The sequence below is a fragment of the Physella acuta genome, unplaced genomic scaffold, assembly GCF_028476545.2.
Source record: "Physella acuta isolate Inbredline_101_S28 unplaced genomic scaffold, ASM2847654v3 ptg000562l, whole genome shotgun sequence".
Taxonomy (NCBI): domain Eukaryota; kingdom Metazoa; phylum Mollusca; class Gastropoda; family Physidae; genus Physella; species Physella acuta.
Window position 1 is genome coordinate 115,001 of NW_026732081.1, and position 25,590 is coordinate 140,590.

Below are 25,590 nucleotides of genomic sequence, written 5' to 3' on the forward strand. Positions count from 1 at the left end.
CGCAAACAGAAAAAAGCGCACACAGAAAAAAGCGCAAACAGAAAAAAGCGCAAACGGAAAAAAGCGCAAACGGAAAAAAGCGCACACAGAAAAAAAGCGCAAACGGAAAAAAGCGCAAACAGAAACAGAAAAATGCGCAACCAGAAAAAACACAACGAAAAATGTGCAAAAGAGAAATTTAGCACAAAGACCATATGGACTAGATGACACATTTATACATGACTGTTAGGGCTGCTGTGAGAGTGTCGTGTTTGATCACGTGATCTACTACCATTTAAAGCGTACCACTACCATCTGCATTCCCATCACCACGATACAGGCGATAATCACTTTACACAATGCCTATTATTTTCTTGGTCAATAATTATTCAAGTACTATTCTCGTATAAACATAAAACTATCGACATTACACGAAGTATCTTTCACATTCTCCCTAGTCCGAACTACCTAGCTTGCATACTATAACAACCCGTTCCTATGGCAAAACTTCACTCTCTTTCATCCGCGTCATCAAACATGCATTCGTCATATCTCTCGTAACAACATTCATTCGCACCAAAATAACAATTTTGTATTTAATATTTTTCACATCATGACGCACCTACCTACCTACCTACTACCCACCTACCCACCTACCTACCTACCTACCTAACTACCCACCTACCCACTTACCCACTTACCCACATACAAGCCCAACGCACTAATTAAGGTTGTCGCAAAATGTAACATATATGTAACATATGTCAATGATGTCAATGAATTTTCATTAAAAAAAATGATGTCTAGTACAGTTTACGAAACTTACGAACTTCGCCGATACTTTTTTGGTGGGTAGTTTGGTAAGTATGTAGGCGGGTAGGTGGGTAGGTGGGTAAGTGGGTAAGTGGGTAGGTGGGTAGTTAGGTAGGTAGGTAGGTAGGTGGGTAGTAGGTAGGTAGGTAGGTGCGTCATGATGTGAAAAAATATTAAATACATTATTGTTATTTTTGTGCGAATGAATGTTGTTACGAGAGATATGACGAATGCATGTTTGATGACGCGGATGAAAGAGAGTGAAGTTTTGCCATAGGAACGGGTTGTTATAGTATGCAAGCTAGGTAGTTCGGACTAGGGAGAATGTGAAAGATACTTCGTGTAATGTCGATAGTTTTATGTTTATACGAGAATAGTAGTTGAATAATTATTGACCAAGAAAATAATAGGCATTGTGTAAAGTGATTATCGCCTGTATCGTGGTGATGGGAATGCAGATGGTAGTGGTACGCTTTAAATGGTAGTAGATCACGTGATCAAACACGACACTCTCACAGCAGCCCTAACAGTCATGTATAAATGTGTCATCTAGTCCATATGGTCTTTGTGCTAAATTTCTCTTTTGCACATTTTTCGTTGTGTTTTTTCTGGTTGCGCATTTTTCTGTTTCTGTTTGCGCTTTTTTCCGTTTGCGCTTTTTTCTGTGTGCGCTTTTTTCCGTTTGCGCTTTTTTCCGTTTGCGCTTTTTTCTGTTTGCGCTTTTTTCTGTGTGCGCTTTTTTCTGTTTGCGCTTTTTTCCGTTTGCGCTTTTTTCTGTTTGCGCTTTTTTCCGTTTGCGCTTTTTTCCGTTTGCGCTTTTTTCCGTGTGCGCTTTTTTCTGTTTGCGCTTTTTTCCGTGTGCGCTTTTTTCTCTTTGCGCTTTTTTCCGTTTGCGCTTTTTTCTCTTTGCGCTTTTTTCTGTGTGCGCTTTTTTCTCTTTGCGCTTTTTTCTGTTTGCGCTTTTTTCTCTTTGCGCTTTTTTCCGTGTGCGCTTTTTTCTCTTTGCGCTTTTTTCCGTTTGCGCTTTTTTCTGTTTGCGCTTTTTTCTGTGTGCGCTTTTTTCTCTTTGCGCTTTTTTCCGTTTGCGCTTTTTTCTCTTTGCGCTTTTTTCCGTGTGCGCTTTTTTCTCTTTGCGCTTTTTTCCGTGTGCGCTTATTTCCGTTGCGCTTTTTGTTTTGCGCTTTTTTCCGTTGCGCTTTTTTCCGTTGCGGTTCTTTCCGGCCACCGTTTTAAGGAGCACACTACAAAACGACATTCCGACATTCGATAATTAAACCGAGCTAGGGGCCGTACGCGGCGCCCTGGCGGTAGTGTTATCGGGTTCACGGGAGCGCCACTTACCGTCGGTAGTGATTAACTGTGATATTACGGTGAGTGATTGACGTACACTCAAGGCTTTCATACAGCACGCCATGGTGGTGGGCGGTAGTATAGGAGACACGTGCCCCAATAAATATGATCCAAACACAGGAATTGTTTACATTTAAATAACTCACGTTTTAGGGAACAAGGAAGTAGTTCTACATTGAAATATCGAGTAACTAAATGTTCTAATAGAATAGCGAGTGTTTAATGTTTATATTTATTATTATATCGTTCATTACAGAGTGTTGCAGAATAATACATTTATGAGTTTTAAAAATAAAATAAAATAATTATTTATGTTTGTGCATCGAGCTGAAGAGCCGCATCTTGACACCTAAAGAGCCGCATGCGGCTCGCGAGCCGCAGGTTGCCGACCCCTGTTATAAACCATTGAACTAATTGAATTGACTTGCTGGTACGAGCCGTGTGGGTGGGCTATGGGAAGCTCGCTTGGCCAGGATTAGATTGTACATCACCGCTTTCATTACGGCCAGATAGGAGCTTATTTACTTCTTTTCTTACAGCTTGCCTTTTTTGTCCCCCATCTAACATGAGGGTTCCAGAATTAGGCTTTCTGGGTAAGAGGATATGTCATGGCAGATATATATATATATATATATATATATATATATATATATATATATATATATATATATATATATATATATATATATATATATATATATATATATATATATATAATGTTATGAGGAAGAGGCATAAAAGAAAGATAAACATGAGATTGCTTTTCCCCCTACAACTTCTACTTACAACCTTTTTATTACAACCTTTCTCGTAAATCCAAAATGAGACTGTTTTGTGACTCCTAATTGCTTGTAGGTATATACATCAGTTTCGACTAGCACGTTAGATCTGGTATGAAATAACACTGCTTAGACTTAGGTCGAGCCATCATTGACGATATTCTGATTTAACGGCTAACAATACATTCAAAATATAAGTGTAACGAATGTTTTAATTTTATGAATTTTCATATTATAATTGTAACCAAAAGAGAAACACTGTTTTACTGAACTGCTGATGTACCAATCGGCAAGTATTGAAGTATGACGTCTTCTGCTGACTGGATGTGAAGCAGGTGATTGTTCTGCTTGGCTGAACAGATAATTGGACGCGTTGATCAGGTTGACGGAGATGTGGACAGCTTCACGCATGGGTGAGCCCAGTCCTTTCTCAAATCAAACCACTGGCTCGTGCACAGAGCAAAGATGTACTCATTAGTGATAGCCTAGCACAGATTTTATTTACTAGCCTAGCGCCGTGAATCTAGTCAGGTTTTATTAACTTTTTAAAAAGTCTAGTATACTTCTTATTTTCTTCGGATTTGTGATTTTATCCAGTATGCCACGGATGAAGTCTGAATCTAAACTTGAGTTTGAATCTAGATCTAGTAGGATAACAGTAAAAGTAAAGTTCCCTTTTTCGAACCTGATGGTCCACGGAGCAAGTAGAGTTCACCTGTTTATGTGACCTCAGCATATGAAGAAATAGTGTGGTAAGCATTATGCATGACTGCATTTACTTTCTCTAATGTAAGTTAGGAACCTATTAGAGATGGGTGGACTCATGGACGTTTTATAAACTTGAACTCTAGACTTTTGGGTTAGCTATCTAGCGCTGTATCTCTCAGCCACACCGTCCCATTTTCATAATAGTGAGGAACGGGAATCTCAATCTAGCTAGAATTAAACTGCTGCAGTTACAGTGGTGAATACCAAACGTTTTCGTTGTAAGGTTTCTCTCATCAATCCACATCTCCTCCAGTTTTTTAAATTTTTACTCTACCATTTGGCATGGCCCGAATTGTTTGAGTTTCTGTCGTTAAAACCACCGTGACCTCACGAGAATGGATCACGTGTTCAAATCTCCACGCTCAGGGTCAATCACCTGCTATAATCTGGAGCATCTGAGACCTGTCACCCTGACCCCGTCATCCCCACCCCCTGACCTGACGGTAGTTGAAGGCTTATGAATTAATATTCCCCTCACGTCGCCGCACCGGACGGGTTAAGCCAGTCACTGGGTGGGGTGGGGACGGCAATTGTCAGGGTATCGATTCAATCTTTACCCGGAGATAGAATTTTTTTTTACAAGTACAGTGATTAACACTTTTTTAAAGCCATCCCCGTTCTTTGTACACGGTACTGATTTTTAAAATATTTTAGTCGCTGGTTTAAAAAAAATAAATATTAAGCTGAATAGATAGCCGCAAATGTCGGAGGAAATGTTTATCTTTAAAGGTTAATGTGGTATAATTCATTTCTCATTATCCTCCATTTAAGTTTTACAACATGTAGGGTTCATGAATGAATTAACTTGAAATAGCAGAAGCTTTTTAACATTTTTATTTACCAAACTTACTACAATATATTTGTTATTCTATATATTGTAGGAGAAATATTACACAGAAGCTGCACTTGTGGTAGTATAGTTAGAAGTAGAACCAGTGCTCCATAACCTTTTCATATCACGGTGTCTTAGTTCTACGTTTTAAAAAAAAAGCATCTTTATATGTCTTTAATCTTTTTCTAAAATGTCTTATCCGAATAACAAAAATACAATTGAATAGCCGGGTTTTTAAAGGACTTATTTAAATTACTCAATCAGTGTGGGCATTCAATATAGTGTTGGGTTGACTAATCTTATTTTAAATGTGTCGTATTTTTAGCTATTTAGTTATTTTTTTGCTTTGTCACTAATATCGTTCAACGTGTAGTAAAGCACATAGCGTTTTGACCAATAACTAGTCTAAGCATTGTCTTGTGTCTAAAATGGAACCTTCTTTGAAAACGTCTGCACCAATATAACACCAGTTAAAATAGTTCCAGGTCGGTTTGGAGACTTTTTTTATTCCTGCGCTAACAACCCCTCTGGATTGAATTATCTCCCCCGTGGAGCACAAAGCCTGGTGTACTCACCAACATGCGCGACTGTTCTAGGCCCACGTGATCTGCATGTGACTGGCAAAAGCTCAAAGCATTTTTGTAGTAGGTTGGCTCCCTTTGTTACACAATCAGCCTACACCGTATAAACTGGGATGTAAGGCCTTTAGTTGGGAGCCTTCGTATCTGTCATCAAACTAATTGTATTTTGTGTTATTCGTTACACATCAAACTAATTGTATTTTATATGTGTTATTCGTTACACATCAAACTAATTGTATTTTATATGTGTTATTCGTTACACATCAAACTAATTGTATTTTGTATGTGTTATTCGTTACACATCAAACTAATTGTATTTTGTGTTATTTGTTACACATCAAACTAATTGTATTTTGTGTTATTCGTTACACATCAAACTAATTGTATTTTGTGTTATTTGTTACACATCAAACTAATTGTATTTTGTATGTGTTATTCGTTACACATCAAACTAATTGTATTTTGTGTTATTCGTTACACATCAAACTAATTGTATTTTGTGTTATTCGTTACACATCAAACTAATTGTATTTTATATGTGTTATTCGTTACACATCAAACTAATTGTATTTTATATGTGTTATTCGTTACACATCAAACTAATTGTATTTTATATGTGTTATTCGTTACACATCAAACTAATTGTATTTTTATGTGTTATTCGTTACACATCAAACTAATTGTATTTTGTACAGTTCATTCATCACACATAAAACAAGTTCTGTTGTATATCAGTCGTCATACATCAAACAAGCTGTATTTTGTATTGGTAATTTGTCGAACACGTTGTTGTATTTTGCACCATTTATTAGTCCAACAGCATGATTTAAAATGCCATCCCATAATTTTTAAATAAGTCATTAGTCGGCGCACATTTAGCTGCAGCAGTTACTACCTTAATTATCCAGTCTGTAATTAGGCGGTGTTCAATTACTTGCAATTAAATGCTGTCATTCTGTAATTAGGAATCTCCTCCGTGTATACAACATTAATGATTACTCACATGCACATGTTGGGCGTGTGTTTGTATCTTAACATGCTAAAATTAATATTCGCATACAAATGTTGGGAGTGTAGTTGTATCTTAACAAGCTAAAGTTACTATTCACAGGCAAATATTGAGAGTGTAGTTTTATATTAACCTGCCAAAGTTACTATTCACAGGCAAATGTTCAGAGTGTAGTTGTTTCTTAACAAGCTAAAGTTACTATTCTTAGGCAAATAGTCCTCCTTTATTTCTTTCTATATAGAGTAAAAATGACTTATTGCTAAAAATGAACTGAATCTAGTACATACACGAACTGTAAATCACACGGTTTAAAGGCAATAGGTTTGAGTATGAATGTATAGAAGTGGACATACTTAGTTATATTGGGGGCCTGACCTAAGTCGGGTATAGAACCGACCATCCCTCCCCCGTCCCTCGTGTCACCAGAGAGAGATCACTGTATCTGCCATATTGGGCATTAGTTTACAAAAATTAAATTTCTTGTAGAAAAATTACGTGTTTGAACACACTAGATAAAATTTCTTTTAGAAAGATTACTTGTTTAAATATAGGCCTACCGGGTACAATTTCTTTTAGACAGATTACTTATTTGACCATATCAGGTAAAAAAAAAATTTTTAAAAACATTATTTGTTGGAACAAAGCTCAAGAAATGTGAAAAATAAAAAAGGCTGTATCATGTCTAAGTGTTTAGGAAATAACGGTGCTTTAGAGGTTATTTATTATTTTATTGTGCACGTTTTTAAACTGCAGTTTTTTTCTTTTTGACACGTGCTGTGACTTATAGAAACATACGACTGTTTAATACCCCATCAGGTGAGCTCTAAGCGAGCCTCTGGAACTTTACGGCTCCACAGATGGTGGTCAGATGTTGACTTGGACCTGGAGAACTCTGGCCCCTAGCCGTGTGATAGTTTTATAAAGATGAGGGTCCCAACACGGCAGACATTAGAGGAAATACGGACGGCACTAGAGGGTTTCCCTTAACGCTTGGCATCCAGCAAACTGTCTGTAACCCCGGGACTGGAGTGCCAGAGTGTGCTTGTGGGGCAGGTCGATGCGCCTCCCCCGGGACCGTAGACGCTAGACAAATTACCGGCTTTTCTTGCTGAAAGGGAGGACAGTTTTATGCGGGTCGGTTCTGACAGGGCAATCAGCAATCATAAACAGGAGCCCGGGTGATGGTATTACAGGAGCCCTAGAGTGGACATAACAGGAGCCCTAGAGTTGGTATAACAGGAGCATTGGTGATGATATTACAAGAGCCCTAGAGTGGGCATAATAGGAGCCCTAGAGTTGGTATATTACTGGAGCCCTAGAGTTGGTATTACAGGAGCCCTAGAGTTGGTATTACAGGAGCCCTAGAGTGGACATAACAGGAGCCCTAGAGTTGGTATTACAGGAGCCCTAGAGTGGACATAACAGGAGCCCTAGAGTTGGTATTATAGGAGCCCTGGAGTTGGTATTACAGGAGCCCTAGAGTGGACATAACAGGAGCCCTAGAGTTGGTATTACAGGAGCCCTAGAGTTGGTATTACAGGAGCCCTAAAGTTGGTATTACAGGAGCCCTAGAGTTGGTATAACAGGAGCCCTAGAGTGGACATAATAGGAGCCCTAGAGTTGGTATAACAAGAGCATTGGTGATGTTATTACAAGAGGCTTATAGATGGTATTACAGGAGCACTAGAGTTGGTAATACAGGAGCCCGTTTGATGTTATTATTTGAGTCCTAGAGTTGGTATTACAGGAGACCTAGAGTTGGTATTACAGGAGCCCTAGACATGGTATTACAGGAGCCCTAGAGTTGATACTACGGAGCCCTAGAGTTGATATTACGGAGCCCTAGAGATGGTATTGCATGAGCCCTACAGTTGCTATTGTTGGAGCCTTAGAGTTGGTAATACAGGAGCCCGTTTGATGGTATTCCAGGATCCCTTTTGATGGTATTACAAGAGCCCTACAAATGGTCTAAGAAGAGCCCTGAGTTGGTATAACAAGAACCATATAATTGAACGCCTGGCATGGGTATTACAGGAGCTCTTGGGTTGATATAACAAGAGACCCGGTGATGGTATTACAGGAGCAAAGGCTAAGACCAAGGTTGAAGTTTATGTACAATAAAATGTCTGGTGTTGGTAGCCTGGCATTTTAAAAACAAGCCCATATGATATACTACAGTAGGGTTGTGTAATGACAGAAACCCAATTGTTTCATTGGCGGAAATCCAATCATAATGTCCAATTATTATTGGTTTTCACAATTTCACTCGCTACACTTCACACAATAATACTATTTTTGCCGAATATCCAATTAAATAAATGACAACCAACTATGGGCACGAAATTTCTGCAGCCCAACTAAAATAGGGAACTATTTTCTGCTCGGCTAAGCACGCTGTTAAATTTAATAGCCAGGAGCAGACGATAAACGAGGCAGGAGTTAGCCACGTCTGGTAGCCTGCAACAGATAACGGACTCTGTCGTACATCATGTAGTCCAGCATACATCCTCCAACGTGATACAACATCGTCCATCAACCCGCTTTATTTATACACACCCATGTTTTATGTAGCATCGTTAATTGGAGCCAACAAACGCGGATAAATCAGGGCGAAATCCGGTTACTCTAAGCCCCGTTTCTATCCTAGGCTTGTTATGGAGCTTCTGGAATCCTGGCTATCAGGCCGAGTGCAACTTGTAGAGTTTGTCTGTCTTCTTCAGGGATCCGTTGTTTATTGTCTATTGATTGTACACAGTCTAGGCCGGCCCTTGTCGTGTGTAGTTAAACTTTGACCCCGTCTTTACGGTTAAATAAAAGGTGAAGGTCAGATAGTAATGGTCAAACAGTGATGGTTATATGATATATATATATATATATATATATGTGACGAGCGAACATTTATCCTGCCGACAACGCCAATTGTAACGAGCCAACAGTTACCATGCTCGCAACGCCACATGTAATGAGACCTAATTGCCTGTAGTGCCACGTGTTAACGAGTTTAACCACTCATTCTAGACAACATTGACCACAGTATAGATACTCAAGATGCAGGTTCGCTATTGATCCTTTATTACATGAATCAAGAAATGCTTCATAATAACACAATAAATCAACAGGAATGCTTCTCAATAATAGTCTGAATCAACTGACCCCTAACAGTCCTTCACTAGGCTTTATATAACTGAATCCACATGTCTATAATCCTCCTTAACACAATACGGCTAACCCGTTCTATAACCGACTTGACATAGTCACACAGACTGACTGATCTAAGCGAGCGATGAAGATGGAAGAGAGCTCGCTGAAACGGGAAGAGAGAGCGCCCCAACGGGAAGAGAACGAGTTCTGCCGTCCCCTCCTATTTATGCCTTGAAATCGCAGTCGTACTTGTCTCCATTTCCGTAATCGATACTTGTAATCGATGTATCCGAATACTAATGTCGCAGTTTCTGACGTACCGTCCGATTCACTAAAACATCTGCGTCCCATCCATCAAAGTTGACAGCTCGTCTGAAACTTCTCATACCGTTTCCCAAAATAGCACGCGTTGGCTTTGAGGTTGTTATCAGACCGATCCAATAAGCCACCTGTTATGGTTACATCAGATTGTAACTGCGTCGCGACCTCTCGTTCGTTATCATTTGTAACTGGTAGTTAGGCCTACCCCAGTTACATCCACCCCTGCTTTTTTTGTGTGTTTTCAACCACAAACAACGCCTGGCAGGTGCACTCCTCCAAAGTCAATCGCACAGTCGTAAAAAAAAAAATCTATTGTTCTACTCACTGTCCACGACGTTCCATTCGTATACGATTGACAGTTCTACCTATTTCACATATCAACTGTGTCTACATCATCTTTCTGAGACACAAAACAGTTCTAGAATTCACATCCACCCTTTCCATTTGGTGCCTTCACCAGTTCACTTCTATAGCTCTTTGAACAGTCTGTTTTCATACCAGCGCGACCATGAAAGAATTGATGGTTGCTGACAAAAAATTTCGTATTCCTTCTGTTCCTTAAACTTCTCCGCGGACCACTTATCTGATGGTCTACTGTCTCTCTGCTTCTGGAGGGACCGGGATCCTCATTGTTGCCGGTATCCTCCCCTTGCGTATCGCGGTTGTTCTGTTGATGGTGATATGGTTCCGGAATGGGTATGTGAATTTCCGTTATAACTTCCGGTTCCCTAATTGTCTTGGGTTTCTCTGTGTGTAACTGCTCTTCTTGCCTATTCCAATATTTCTTTAATTGAGCAATATTCGCCCACCGATCCGGTTTGGCGTGATCGATGGGTCTTATCTTAAAGGGGCCACCTGCTGCTTTAGGCATCTCCACGACTTGCCATATCTCCTGTCCCCAGAGATCGTGGATTTTGTTTCTGCCTAACGGGTGGCTACGCAGTAATACCCTGTCATTCAGTTTGAGTGGCGGGTCCTTCGTCTGTATCGGCGGTTCCCTTCGCCGAGATTCATGTTCTAGTCTTTCCTGTACTACCCTGTACATTTCTCTAATTCTTCTCATATGTTCATTCACATATTCCAGTGCGGTGTATGAGCCAGTCATACTCTCCCTTTTTCCTAGGAACAAATCAAGAGGGAGTCGAGCCTCTCGTCCGAACAGCAACATGTATGGCGTAAAGCCGGTTGTGGCATGGGGTGTACAGTTGTATAGATATACCAACTCTGGGAGAAAATCAGGCCAACGTTTTTTCTGTTCAGGTTCTAGCGTACGCAGCAAATCATGCATGCTGCGGTTGAACCGTTCACACTGTCCGTTTCCCTTCGGATTAAATGTGGTTGTTCTAGATTTGTTGATCCCGTAGTGGCTGCACAGTTGGTTAATTACTTCTGACTCGAAAGCCCTTCCTTGGTCAGAGTGTAATTGTCTTGGTATGCCATATTTGATGAACCAATGTTCTAATAAGACCTTTGCCACTGTTTTGGCAGTCTGATCTCGTGTGGGCACCGCCACAGTCCATTTGGTGAATACATCAGTCATTACCAACACATGTTCCGTCCCATCCGATGATTGCTCCAACGACGTAAAGTCCATAGCCACAATCTCTAGTGGTTTTGTCGCCAGTAGGTGTCCTGATGGCTGTCTCATTTTGACAACTGGCATTTTCGCATGCTGACACCTCACACAAGCCTCACAATGGCGTTTGACCTCCATTTCCATATTGGGCCAGTAACACCTCCGTCGTAATATTTTGTGCGTCCTGTCCTGACCCTGGTGTCCTGCCCTGTCATGTGCCAACCTTAGCACTTCTTCTCTTAACTGTCCAGGCACCACCACCTGGTGTATTGTCCCATCAATTTGGTCATGAATTCTCCGCATGAGAACACCATCCTTTATACTGAGACGGTTCCACTGACTCAGTATTTTCTTTGTTTCTCGACCAAATTGTTCTCTTTCCCTTCTTCCTGGGAATTTTTGTTCCTGGACGTATTTCAATAGCGGTGGTAAGCCACTATCCGTTCTCTGGGCATCTCTTATCTTTTTGTGATTAAGGCAATTAAAATCACTACTGTCCATATGTTCGGGTTCCGTGGATATGTGCTCCACCCCGGTCTGCCCGTTCTGCATCACTTGTACCCCATGAGGGATATCTGTTGACGCTCTGACCTCACATATTCCTGTCAGCGTTTCTTCCTCATCACCCGGTTTCTCGTAAGGATTCCTTGATAAGGCGTCCGCATTGCCATTGGACCGCCCCGGGCGATACTTTATCTCTAGGTCAAAGAGTGCCAATTCTGCTGCCCATCGCTGTTCGATGGATCCCAACTTTGCTGTCTTTAGGTGACTCAAGGGGTTATTGTCAGTGTATACCACACATTTAGCACCTAATAGATAGTCCCTGAATTTCTCAGTCACAGCCCATTTTAATGTCAAAAGTTCTAGTTTCATGGCGCTGTAATTTGTCATGTTTCTCTCTGATCCCTTCAGAGCTCGACTTGCATAAGCAATAACCCTGAAACCTTGCTTTTGTTGTTGTGATAGCACAGCTCCCAGACCTTTCGAGCTGGCGTCAATTTCTAACCGAAATGGTTTGTCAAAGTCCGCGTATCCCAATATCGGCGCCTCTGTCAAAGCCTTTTTCAATAGCTTAAACGAGTTCAGGCATTCATCAGTCCATAATTCACCTATCAGTTGTGTTTTACCTTTCTTTTTCTCCTTACTGTGTTTCTTTGTCATTTTGTTTACCAAGTCATGCAATGGTGCGGCAATTTTTGCAAAACCCGGCACAAATTTTCTATAATAGGAAGCAAAGCCCAAGAATGACCTGACCTCTACCGTGGTTGTTGGTTGTTTCCATTCTTTAACAGCTGCAATTTTATCTGGGTCAGTGGCGATGCCATCCGACGAAATCACGTAACCCAAAAAATGTACCGATTTCAAACCAAAGCAGCATTTGTCTGGGTTCAGCTTTACTCCTATCTCCCTAAGACGGAGAAACACTTGTTCTAATCTTTTTAGATGGTCCTCCCAAGTTTTTGAGTAAACTAGAATATCATCCAAATACACCAACATTATTTGAAATAGAAAGTCACTCATAGCACTCTGCATTACTCGCTGGAATGTAGCAGGTGCATTAGTTAGACCAAACGGCATACGGGTCCACTCGTACAGTCCCAGTGGAGAAATAAATGCAGTTTTATGTTGATCGTTGGGGTGCATGGCCACTTGGTGGTAGCCACTGGCCAAATCCAAGGTAGAAAAAAATCTTGCTCCCCCCAACGCATCAAGACATTCATCAATACGAGGCAAGGGGAATGCATCCCTTCTTGTGATATTGTTCAATTTCCGGTAATCACAACACAGTCTTATCTCCCCTGACTTCTTTTTTACCACTACAATCGGTGCCGCATATGGGCTCGTACTGGTTGTAATAATTCCCTTTTTTAGTAGATCGTTCAGGTGTGCTTTCACCGCAGAGTAGTGACTTGGTGGCAATCTTCGATAAGGTTGCGCCACCGGCTTGTCTTGTAGTAAGGGTATCTGGTGTTTTATTACTTCCGTGTACCCCAAATCACCCTCATACGAGGCAAATATATCACTGTATTTATTCAGCAATTCATTTAGTTTTGGGTCCTCAGTTTCCGGGAATGTATATGATCGGCCATCTTCTTTCTTCACCTCGGCCGTCACATTGACCGACCTAATTGTTACTTCATTACTACTGGTATTGATCAGTTCGATGCACTGTGCCGACCGTTGTACCTCGACGTTCTGTGGTACTCCTACCAGAGTGTTAGGCGGTATAAAAATTTCTTCATCCAAAACATTTGCTACCAACCCTTGAACTAGTCCGTTTTCCGCTGATGTGTATGTCCGCAGTAACACGACGCCTGCCCTCAGTGCGGCGCCACATGGTTCTATCATCACATCACCATTCACACTTCTATCACCAATTTTTAATGTGATTGCCTTGACCGTGTTTGCCGGGACTGATATCCTTCCTCTGGTCTTGGCAAACCTGGCCAACTTGGATCCCCGACCTGGTGTGGTCGATCCGACAATATTTGTAAGAAATTCTGGCAACTGGCCAAGAATATTCATGCCCAACAGGCAAGGTATATTTGACACATTTGTCTCTAGGTTGTGTTTCGTAACGAACACCCCAACCTGCTTCAACCTATGTCCTGCCACCACGACATCCGCCAGAAAATAACCACAGTATGGAATGGTTAGTCCATTAGCTGCCGTCAGGCGCATGCCTGTGTCAGACCTCAACCTATGGTCTTTTCCTTTCATCCATTTGGTGTAAAAATTTTCCGTGATTGTCGTCACCTGGGAGCCTGTATCCACAATTGCCTTCACCGCGATGTCCCCAATCGTAATCACCATTTCGGGACAGACTCCCATCATTTTGCTTCTTGGGCCATAACCTCGCCCCTCTGTAGCCTGGCCCTGCCTTACAGAGGACGACCGTTTCCCTGGCAGTACCGTGCCATATGTCCGGGTTGTGAACAAGACAAACAAATTGGTCGACCGTCTGCCGTCCATTGGAGTGATGGCTTGGCAGGACGCGGCCGTCCAACCCGTCCCTGTTTTGTCCCGTTCTTTTCCTGATTCTCAGCTGTTGACCTGCTTTCCAACCACTTCAAGCGTTGGTCAACCTTCTCTAGGTGGGCCAACAGTTGAGCCATCATGGTCTCCATCGTGTCGGCCCCTGTGGGTGGGGATTGTCTCTGTTCAGGCACAGAGACTTTGTCCACCGAACAGTTCGATTGGTCCTCATCCTCGGACCTGCGGATCGCTGAGTTCCTGACCTGAAGGAAGGTCAACTGCTGGTCTCTGTGGACCTCCTCTTTCAACTCTCTCCTTAAGATCGGGGTTGCTAGCCCCTCGATGAAATGGTCCCTCAGTAGGCGTACATCAATGTCCGGTGATTTGCCCTTTACCAAATCAAAGGCCCTGTTCATCCTGTGTGAGTACTCCATCACACTCTCCGCCATTCTCTGCTTTAAGCCCACGAATCCCGATAGCAGTTGCACTCCCGACCGTCTCTCCCCAAAGGTCTCCATAATCAGATCTAGCACCTTATCTGGATCTGATTGGACGGTCCTATCGTGGCACTTAACCTCTGCCCTAACCGTTTCACCTATACTGCCCATCAGCAGTCTTAATCTTTCCTCTGGTGACATATGTCTCGAGGCCCAGGCCGCTTTGACCTCTTCACTGAACCTGTTGGTTAAAGTTGGGTCTCCGTCCCCGTAAAATTTGTTAATATGGGACTCTCTGGGTAGGACCACTATATGGGTCTGCTTCTCGTCCAGAGTAGACATTTTCTTCCTTAAGTACTAAAAAAAAAGAGTTCTTTCTTACCGTGTGTGTATGAAAAATTTTTCCTCGTTCCTCAATTTTCACAGTTCCTGAATGTCCGAATTCACACACACACTAAACACAGTTATGCACAAGGTTGACTATAGGTGCCTTAAACGGCAAGTCTAGTTGAATTCATCCTGATCGCAGCGCCAATTGTGACGAGCGAACATTTATCCTGCCGACAACGCCAATTGTAACGAGCCAACAGTTACCATGCTCGCAACGCCACATGTAATGAGACCTAATTGCCTGTAGTGCCACGTGTTAACGAGTTTAACCACTCATTCTAGACAACATTGACCACAGTATAGATACTCAAGATGCAGGTTCGCTATTGATCCTTTATTACATGAATCAAGAAATGCTTCATAATAACACAATAAATCAACAGGAATGCTTCTCAATAATAGTCTGAATCAACTGACCCCTAACAGTCCTTCACTAGGCTTTATATAACTGAATCCACATGTCTATAATCCTCCTTAACACAATACGGCTAACCCGTTCTATAACCGACTTGACATAGTCACACAGACTGACTGATCTAAGCGAGCGATGAAGATGGAAGAGAGCTCGCTGAAACGGGAAGAGAGAGCGCCCCAACGGGAAGAGAACGAGTTCTGCCGTCCCCTCCTATTTATGCCTTGAAATCGCAGTCGTACTTGTCTCCATTTCCGTAATCGATACTTGTAATCGATGTATCCGAATACTAATGTCGCAGTTTCTGACGTACCGTCCGATTCACTAAAACATCTGCGTCCCATCCATCAAAGTTGACAGCTCGTCTGAAACTTCTCATACCGTTTCCCAAAATAGCACGCGTTGGCTTTGAGGTTGTTATCAGACCGATCCAATAAGCCACCTGTTATGGTTACATCAGATTGTAACTGCGTCGCGACCTCTCGTTCGTTATCATTTGTAACTGGTAGTTAGGCCTACCCCAGTTACATATATATATATATATATATATATATATATATATATATATATATATATATATATATACCGTGTAGTTTTATAACTTATATCGTGTAGTACTATACCTTATGGCGTGTAGTGTTATACCTAATATCGTGTCATGTAATATACATTATATCGTGTGGTATTATACCATATAATCCTATATCTTGTAGTGTTATACTTTATATCGCGTGTCTCGGGCATATTTGTCTTAAGAGGCAGCGCATTAGTAATCAGGAATCTTGTTTAATTAATCAATTAAAAACAACGGTCGCGTGCGTGGGTTCAATTAATTAAAAACAAAGCTAAAGAAAACAAACAAATAAAAACTGTCGATAAAAGAATGAAATAAATGTGATGTGAATATTGTAACATTGTAGAACTGATACACAAACACTTTATAACTGGACAGAGGCTTTCGTGCTATTTTGATACAGAGTAAAAGTACCACACATTTTGTAAAGCTTTTACACTTACATACAAAATATTATATACATTATCTTAAAGACAAATAGTACTGAGCCCTTTCGATAATGTCTTAAAAAGTCAATTTTATATTTAACTTTAAATACGGTTTTAATGCTTGGATGATTTAAATATTAATACGTTTTAAATAAACAATTTAAAATACAATGAAAAAAATGAATATTTCCAATTTGAACATTTTATTGTTTTTATATTTTCATCAACATTTTTGCCATCCATATACATTTATATTTAAAATTCACTCTTTCATTCCCATTAATGGAACAGGCAAGCTCTTTACTGATATAAAACCATTTTTTCCCCTTTCTGATAGGTCTATGGTCTGGGTAAATGGTGTCTTCCGTCTGCTCTTTTCACATTACACTCAGTCAATTCGTGTGATTTCAGTTCATATTTCTCGATTGCTCTGTTTACTCATAGTCTGCAACCTTCCAGACATACAGACATAGTTCATATGCGACGGAGGCGGGGGAGGAATGTGTACCTACGTCAGTCTCACTGAAACATGGGAGGTTATTTGCTAAAAGGCCAACGCTACTGGGGCCCCATTTTTTTCAGGACTTGTTCGATATAAACGTAGAATCTACAGGAAGTCTTTTAAAGGTTAAAGGGAGGGAAGAATTAACAATGGTCTGCAGATAAAAAACAGTGCGACAGGGAGATAAGTGGGGAGCTATTTGCAGGGGACAAGGAAGGCAGATAATGTCTGTGGTTGTGTGGATTAGAGGGTTGGATAGTGAATTACAGGCTAGCAGTGTACAAATAAGTCAAATACAATTCGTTATAGCGGTTCTCATATTGTTTCTGCTAGCCACTAACGGCCATTTTATAATGACTAAATAGCCATTAAAAGCAGTCATATAGGCCTATATATATATATATATATATATATATATATATATATATATATATATATATATACACATGTACATATACATATATACATATATTTTATATATATATATATATATATATATATATATATATATATATATATATATATATATATATATATATACTTGTGTCTGTGTAAGTTAGACGCAGTCAAGTAAATGCTTTAAGCTATTTTTCCTTGGTCAGTTTTTTAGTGTGAGTATGAACGTGCATGTTGTCATATTGTTGAACTGTTTTCGTTTCTGCTTGTTGCATGCGACTATCATATATTGAATGTAGTTGTATCATATCACCATACATGTATGTGCTTGTGGTATGTGACCACTATATACTGAATGTAGTTGTGTCATGTCACCATACATGTATGTGTATGTAGTAGAAGACTACCATATATTGAATGTTGTGAATCATGTCACCATACATGTATGTGCTTTATGTCGTGCAACTATTTATAAATAAGCTATCCCTATACGACGAAATGATTTCTGTATGATGACATAGATTTTGCTGTATGTGAGTTGTATCCGACAAAAGTGAATGTACATTGAACATGATGCTGATGTAGCCAATGTAAAACATACATGACGCAGGCACTTGTTAAAGCTTTATAGCTCTGTTTATAGTTCTGGAATAAATTGGTTATGCTATTTTTTTTTACATTCATGATCTGTCTACATTAAGTCATAATTCACATAATACAAGCTTTTGTGTCAAAAACAATAATATGTTTACAGAACTTAATAAAATACACTATCAACTTCATTGAAGAATATAATACTAATTATATCAAGTTTTGCTGTTATATATATACAATGTGCTTACAAAGACATTTATTGTGCTTTAAACTGTGAAAAAAGTCATTTCAATGCGTAGCACAGCTGTTCTAGAAATTAACTTTAGTGAGATAATAAATTATAGGTGTCATGTGATTTATATAACATTTGTCTAAGTGGTATAACAATTTTATAACGTGACATAAAAGCACTGACGAATATATATATATATATATATATATATATATATATATATATATATATATATATATATATATATATATATATATTTAAAAATATCGGTTTTACATCAGGAATAACAGTCATAAACTTTTGTAATAGTGCAGCACAGCGCCCATATCGCTGTGTAGAATCACACCAGCATGATTTAGATGTGGAATATCAAGGTTCCTGTTGCAAACTTTCTACTGATTTCATTTCTTGATGGTGGGGCGCTGTGTACAATCTCATAACATCTCCCGCACTGGGGTGTACCTTATTGCTACAAGCTGAGAACCTCAATCCAAATGGTTCACTTATTAAAACGTAACACAGATAGAAGCAGGAAAGGGAGGAGGGCGGGGGTGCGTATTTTAAAATAACGAAAACAACACTTTTTTCTCTCTAATGGGACGCCCATTAAAGATGTTTTTGTGTATACTTGATCCATACTAGACTTGTAAATTATTTGAATGTACAGTAGTTTTCAGCGTAGCCATGGCGACCAACAATGTAATTTTCTGCATGTCTAATTGATGATGCTCCAGAGGGTGGCGCATTGATTATCTATGTTGTGGGGTATAGGGAGGCGTGGATGGAGCTAGCTGCTGTAGGACGGGGCTCTGTAGTGGGGCGGTGCTTACTGATACTGTAGTGGGGCGGTGCTTACTGATACTGTAGTGGGGCGGTGCTTACTGATACTGTAGTGGGGCGGTGCTTACTGATACTGTAGTGGGGCGGTGCTTACTGATACTGTAGTGGGGCGGTGCTTACTGATACTGTAGTGGGGCGGTGCTTACTGATACTGTAGTGGGGCGGTGCTTACTGATACTGTAGTGGGGCGATGCTTGCTGATACTGTAGGTTCCTAACTGTAGCAGCATGGTTCTCACTGTAGCAGTCGGGTGCTAACTGAGTAGGATGGTGCTAACTGCAACAAGATGGTGCTTATTGTAGCAGGATGGTGCTAACTGCAACAAAATGGTGCTTATTGTAGCAGGAGGGTGCTAACTCTAGGGTAACTGTAGTAGGACGGTGAATGTAGCAGGACCGTGCTAACTGTAGCAGCGTGGCAGTGCTAATAGCAGGGACGTGATGCTAACTATAGAGTAGTGCTGGCAGCATAGTACAGCACTAACAGCAGGATAATAACAGCAGCAGGACAGCATTGACAGCAGGGTAGGACTGTTTGCAGGACAGCTCTATCATGAGCTGGGCAGTGTTGACATCGCTAAGAGCAGCAGTAAGACTTGCCGATAGCATGACACGGCCGACAGCAGGACACGGCCGACAGCACAACAGTGCCGTCAGTAGTACAATTCCGATAGCACAACAGTGCCGACAGCAGGACACGGCCGACAGCACAACAGTGCCGTCAGTGGTACAATTCCGATAGCAGTCCAGTGCTAGCAGCAGCAACAAAAGAGCGCCAACATCGTGATCCTGAACTGTTTGTTAAAGCAGAAGTAGATGATGAGGTGGAGGGCGAACTGGAAGAAAAACACCACGGTGAAGAGGTTATAAAGGCTGGCAAAAGTTCTAGACGCTGGGTCCATCATCTCAGGCGCCGTGTGAGCCACAAGATCCAAGATGGCGGCAGGGGCGGAACAGACCATGTAAAGCACCATGAGAAGAATGAGAAGCCTAGACAAGCAGACCTCTTCCCTGATCTTACGGTTCAGCGTGAGACCGCTGGTGTGTTTGATGGCCAGGTAACGTTTGGTTAACACGGAGCGTCTAGCGCGGCACGCCATGCTACCACACATCAGCAGCATCATGAAGAACGGCACGAAGAGAGTGACGCCCTTGACGTACCAGAAATACATCAGGTTGTACTCCTCTGTTGTTGTAGACAAAGTCTTCTCCGCGATGAGGTTCGTTGTGTTGCTGACCGGATCTAGCACCTCCTGGGCCTGGTATTCCCAGAACCGCGGCAAGGAACTGACCAGTCCGACGGCGAAGACCATGACCACGACGACGGCGGCTTGGTTGGGTGAGCACAGCGTGCTGGCTCGCGAGGCGGAGACGGTCAGCACGCGCTCGAAGCTCATCATGACCAGTAGCCAGATGGCGCTGTACCAGAACCAGTCGCGGCACGACGCTGTGTAGGGCTGGCTGTAGACGAGCACTGCATGAGGACCCACGTAGTGCTGCAGGGACAGCATGACCGTGCAGGTGAGCAACAGGACCGTGGCGAGGCTCAGCCCCAGGAGGTACGTATCCAACGACTGACGCACCTGTCTAGCCAGCACAATGATGCTCATCAACTCCGTCACGAAAGCGAAAGTCACAATAACCGGAAGCGCTAGAAAGCAAAAGTAGTCGGATATCTCGTTCCAGTAGGCGGTTGTGTTCTTGGGTGCCAGTCCCATAACACACGGCGCCTGGGTCGTCAGACATTCCCTCAGGGGCGGGACCAGGAAGGGGAAGTCACTGTCAGGGTACAGATCGATGTGAATTCTCATGCTGTCATCGATATTCCTACATCAACTCTCTTATACACATCTAATCCAACATCTAATTCAACATCTAATCCAACATCTAATCCAACATCAGAAAATACGAACAATATTCCTCACCCGACACATCCTTGTGTAGGATCAATCCGAAGAACAACACGCTGATCTCCCCTGAAGCGGTGTTTCTAATTAAGATGACAAGGACCGCTATCCTGCCCTTTAGTCGAGTTATCCTACCATAGATAGCCCCAAGTAAGATCTCCGCAAATGGCACCACAGATTAAGACATCAAATTATTGATCAGCTATCGATTCCTTACCGCCAGTTTTTGTGAATCCCAACGATGCACGTGAATTGCTTTCACCATAGAAAAAAAAACGTCTCTAATCAACTAAAACACCTCGCATGTTCACTGGCTCCGGCGTCACTGCTCACCATCAAGTCACATCCACGGTCACATCCACGGTTACATCCACGGTCACATCCACGGTCACATCCACGGTCACATCCACGGTCACACACTGTCACAGAAAGAGCCGGCACGAAGCCGGCAGACAACACCGCGTCACGGCACCCAACATTTTGTGACATGGACACACAGAGAAATTAGAGCAGTCCCCTGAACTCCGTGATTGTATTAGTACGATATTTTAAACAGCACTCACTGGAACGCTGCCGCTAAAAATAGCCGGCCAGAATTCACTCCGTCTCGCACACCACTGGTTCCAGGCACCCGTTGCCAGTCGTGGCATCGATTTTTTTTTCTTTTTAGGAGAGGGGGAGTGATTGGAGGGGGTGTGTGGGAGGGGGTAGGGGGACGCGCGCGGGGGGTTATTTTTATGTTTATAGTAGCTGGCGTAGGGTCCTCTCTGTGGGAGGGATTTGTTCAGGTCTCACAACACCTAACTCAGTTAGGTCCCTGTGACTCATGGCTACTCATTGCAATACTTTGTCTTTCATTTGGCTTGTTTTACCCACTTTGTTAGATAATAGGCTAGTTTTACCCACTTTGTTAGATAATAGGCTAGTTTTACCCACTTTGTTAGATCTTCTTCTTCTTCTTCTTCGTTCTTAATTATTAGTGTTGAAGGGGATCGAGATTTATCTGCCAGTGGGTTTGAACTCGAGACTTTTGTTCGAATTTATCAACCATGAGCTTTTTGCCGACTCGACCACGCCTCCAACACAATTAAGCGTTACGTGTCAATTGGTTATGCGCCATTGAGGCCATTGACTCCGATTTCAGCCTGCTTTTCTTTTTGGATTTGCTTCCATAGCCTTTGTCCAACCAAGAACAAACTACAAGGCAGCAGTTGTTTAATTTTGGAGTTGTCTCTCCTAGAAGAGTGGCTGTCCCCAGCTAACGAGCCTCATCTGCCCGAGGGTTCGAACTCGAGACTTTTCGGTTTAGCAACCATGAGCTTTACCGACTCGACCACGCCGACCCCTACTTTGTTAGATAATAGGCTAGTTTTACCCACTTTGTTAGATAATAGGCTAGTTTTACCCACTTTGTTAGATAATAGGCTAGTTTTACCCACTTTGTTAGATGTCTTTCATTAGGCTTGTTTTACCCACTTTGTTAGATAATAGGCTAGTTTTACCCACTTTGTTAGATGTCTTTCATTAGGCTAGTTTTACCCACTTTGTTAGATGTCTTTCATTAGGCTAGTTTTACCCACTTTGTTAGATAATAGGCTAGTTTTACCCACTTTGTTAGATGTTTTTCATTAGACTAGTTTTACCCATTTTTATATATGTCTTTCATTAGGCTTGTTTTTACCCACTTTGAAAGGGGGATGTCTTTAGGCTAGTTTTACCCACTTTGTAAGGGGGATGTCATTAGGCTAGTTTTACCCACTTTGTTAGATAATAGGCTAGTTTTACCCACTTTATTTGATGTCTTTTATTAGGCTAGTTTTACCCACTTTGTTAGATGTCTTTCATTAGGCTAGTTTTATCCACTTTGTTAGATGTCTTTCATTAGGCTAGTTTTACCCACTTTGTAAGGAGGGTGTCATTAGGCTAGTTTTACTCACTTTGTTAGATGTCTTTCATTAGACTTGTTTTACCCACTTTGTAAGGAGGATGTTATTAGGCTAGTTTTACTCACTTTGTTAGATGTCTTTCATTAGGCTTGTTTTACCCACTTTGTTAGGGATATGTCGTTCATTAGGCTAGTTTTACCCACTTTGTTAGATGTCGTTCATTAGGCTAGTTTTACTCACTTTGTTAGATGTCTTTCATTAGGCTAGTTTTACCCACTTTGTTAGATGTCTTTCATTAGGCTAGTTTTACCCACTTTGTTAGATGTCTTTCATTAGGCTAGTTTTACCCACTTTGTTAGATGTCTTTCATTAGGCTAGTTTTACCCACTTTGTTAGATGTCTTTCATTGGGCTAGTTTTACCCACTTTGTTAGATAATTGACTAGTTTTACCCACTTTGTTAGATGTCTTTCATTAGGCTAGTTTACCCACTTTGTTAGATGTCTTTCATTAGGCTAGTTTTACCCACTTTGTTAGATGTCTTTCATTAGGCTAGTTTTACCCACTTTTTTAGATGTCTTTCATTAGACTAGTTTTACCCGATTTGTAAGGGTTATGTCTAGTTTTACCCACTTTATAAAGGTAATTTGGACTGAGTAGATAATTTGCTATTTTTTTTCTGCCTCTGCTTCATACTGCCGCGTAATTGTCTTAAAAATAAACTTCTGTCCCAAATTAACAAATGAACTGTAGTAAATTGATACAACTTTGAAATGCCTTTGATATGTAAGGTATAATACGGAATAATTTTTATGAACGAACAGGAGCGTCATTTGTGGTGTTCATTCAGATGAGTTGTCTCCATTGTGGTAAACTTAGACTGTGTTGTTCCCCTAAAACAATAAACTTCGGGGAACAATGCTTTGTAGCAATAAATAAGCGGGGCGGGCAAGTTGAAGCTGCTGACCACATATTTTTTTTATATCGGTCAGCTTAGTATGGAGTGTACGAATACCTGCATTTCGAGTTTTACTGTACATACATATATATATATATATATATATATATATATATATATATATATATATATATATATATATATATATATATATATACTTATATGTATATATATATGCATAATATGTATATACATTTGTATATACATGCATATGTTGGTGTGCATTCGGTTATGCCGACATTCCCTAGATAGCTTGTTGACTGTCTTTTAAGCTTGCTCTGATTGCCACTGGCTTCCACATACTTATCCAGGGTTTTCCTAACACATAATCAATGTCAAACTGACACTTGAATGGATCGATCGGAATTTCTTAAGTCGGAGACAAATCTTAAAAGTTGACTGAAAAAAAGGATATTTAAAATGCGCTCTATACATAGGCCTCGTTCTCTGGTTAAACAAGGAAGTATGATATTTTAGCGTGTAGGATAGGTTGGGTTTTAGTGTTTTGATATCGAAAGTTTACCATGACAATATCCGCATAGACTTACTTCTTCTGTATAGTCCTTTTGTTTTTGTTATCCGCGCATACTAACTTCTCCATACAGCCGAGTCATGCACCCAGCCTAATCTGTCTCATCCTATTCCCATGTTTCTACTTAAATCCTTTTCTTAAATAATTACTTGTTTAATCTCTACCCCCACCCCTCCCCCAACAGTCCCCGCCCAGTGTGTTCTACTCAGCGTCCCCGCGTACATGCCCCTGGGGTAGATAATCTGTTTTTCTCTTGTACTTGATCCGTCTTCAGTACTTTTCAGGTCTCCTGTAGCGACGTTAGACAGTAAAACTGAGACAGATAACACAGAGGCAGGGGACTCTTTTATCTGATTACCCAAACATTACACAGGTGGATTCACCTCGGCATCTATCATTACTTACACTTTACATAGTCTACTATGTCAGTAGTTTATATCAAACCGAGGCGGATATAAATGGCTTTATTTAACCGCTTTATGAGGGCTGAAATATTTTGTGTTATGATATAGCAACTTATGTATGAGTGATGTAGTTTTAGTCAACCAATACGTTTTAAAACTGTTTAACCGTTTGGCTTTTGTAATGAGATGTATTAATAACCTAATACCCAACAGCTATTTTATCCTCAATCGGGGAAAATCTCTCTCACACCACCTGTAAAAAAATCGGGAAGCATAAAGCATGTACTATTTATATTTTATACTATTTGTACTTTTTGTATGTTAAAATGGAGCTTAATGCAAAAGGCATAACTAGCACCATCGAGTTCTATAGATGTTCCAGCATCAGACACACAGCAGACAAAAGTAGGTACCATCGGGTACCTAGTAGGCACCATCGGGTACCTAGTAGGCACCATCGGGTACCTAGTAGGCACCATCGGGTACCTAGTAGGCACCATCGGGTACCTAGTAGGCACCATCGGGTACCTAGTAGGTACCATCAGTGTATAATGAACCACTTGCCTTGATCCCTGCGAGATATCGTTAAGGTTTATATCGTCTTAGAATCGTGCCCGTGCCGAAAAAGAATATTCGAATACGAATCAACAGGCCGACAGCTGTAGCTATCCATAATGATGATTTATTGAACAAAGTGTCCCCCATAGCTTCTACATATTTTTAAAAAATAGAATAAAAATATTTTTTTTTTTACCAGGAATCTGACGTTTTTTTTTTTTCTGGTAGATGAAGTTCGCAGTGACCTGATTAAAGCTAATGATTGAGATGTCAGATGCTGATGAGATGGGTTGTTTGATTGTTCTAATTCATCGTTGAGACATGCTTTTTGTTAAATTCACATCGTGGGGACATGATTTTTGTTGAATTCACATCGTGGGGACATGCTTTTTGTTAAATTCACATCGTGGGGACATG

At 41.0% G+C, this 25,590-nt stretch overlaps 2 protein-coding genes across 2 annotated transcripts in view; one reads left to right on the forward strand and one right to left on the reverse strand.

Moving 5' to 3' along the window:
* LOC131946510 (dynein axonemal assembly factor 9-like) overlaps positions 1–25,590 on the forward strand; it is an 89,624-nt gene that overhangs the window by 47,126 nt on the left and 16,908 nt on the right. The window lies entirely within an intron of this gene.
* On the reverse strand, positions 19,682–21,151 carry LOC131946542 (rhodopsin). The gene has a single exon (XM_059307388.1). It carries the CDS (start codon positions 20,738–20,740, stop codon positions 19,682–19,684), a length of 1,059 nt encoding a protein of 352 aa, XP_059163371.1. The 5' UTR covers positions 20,741–21,151.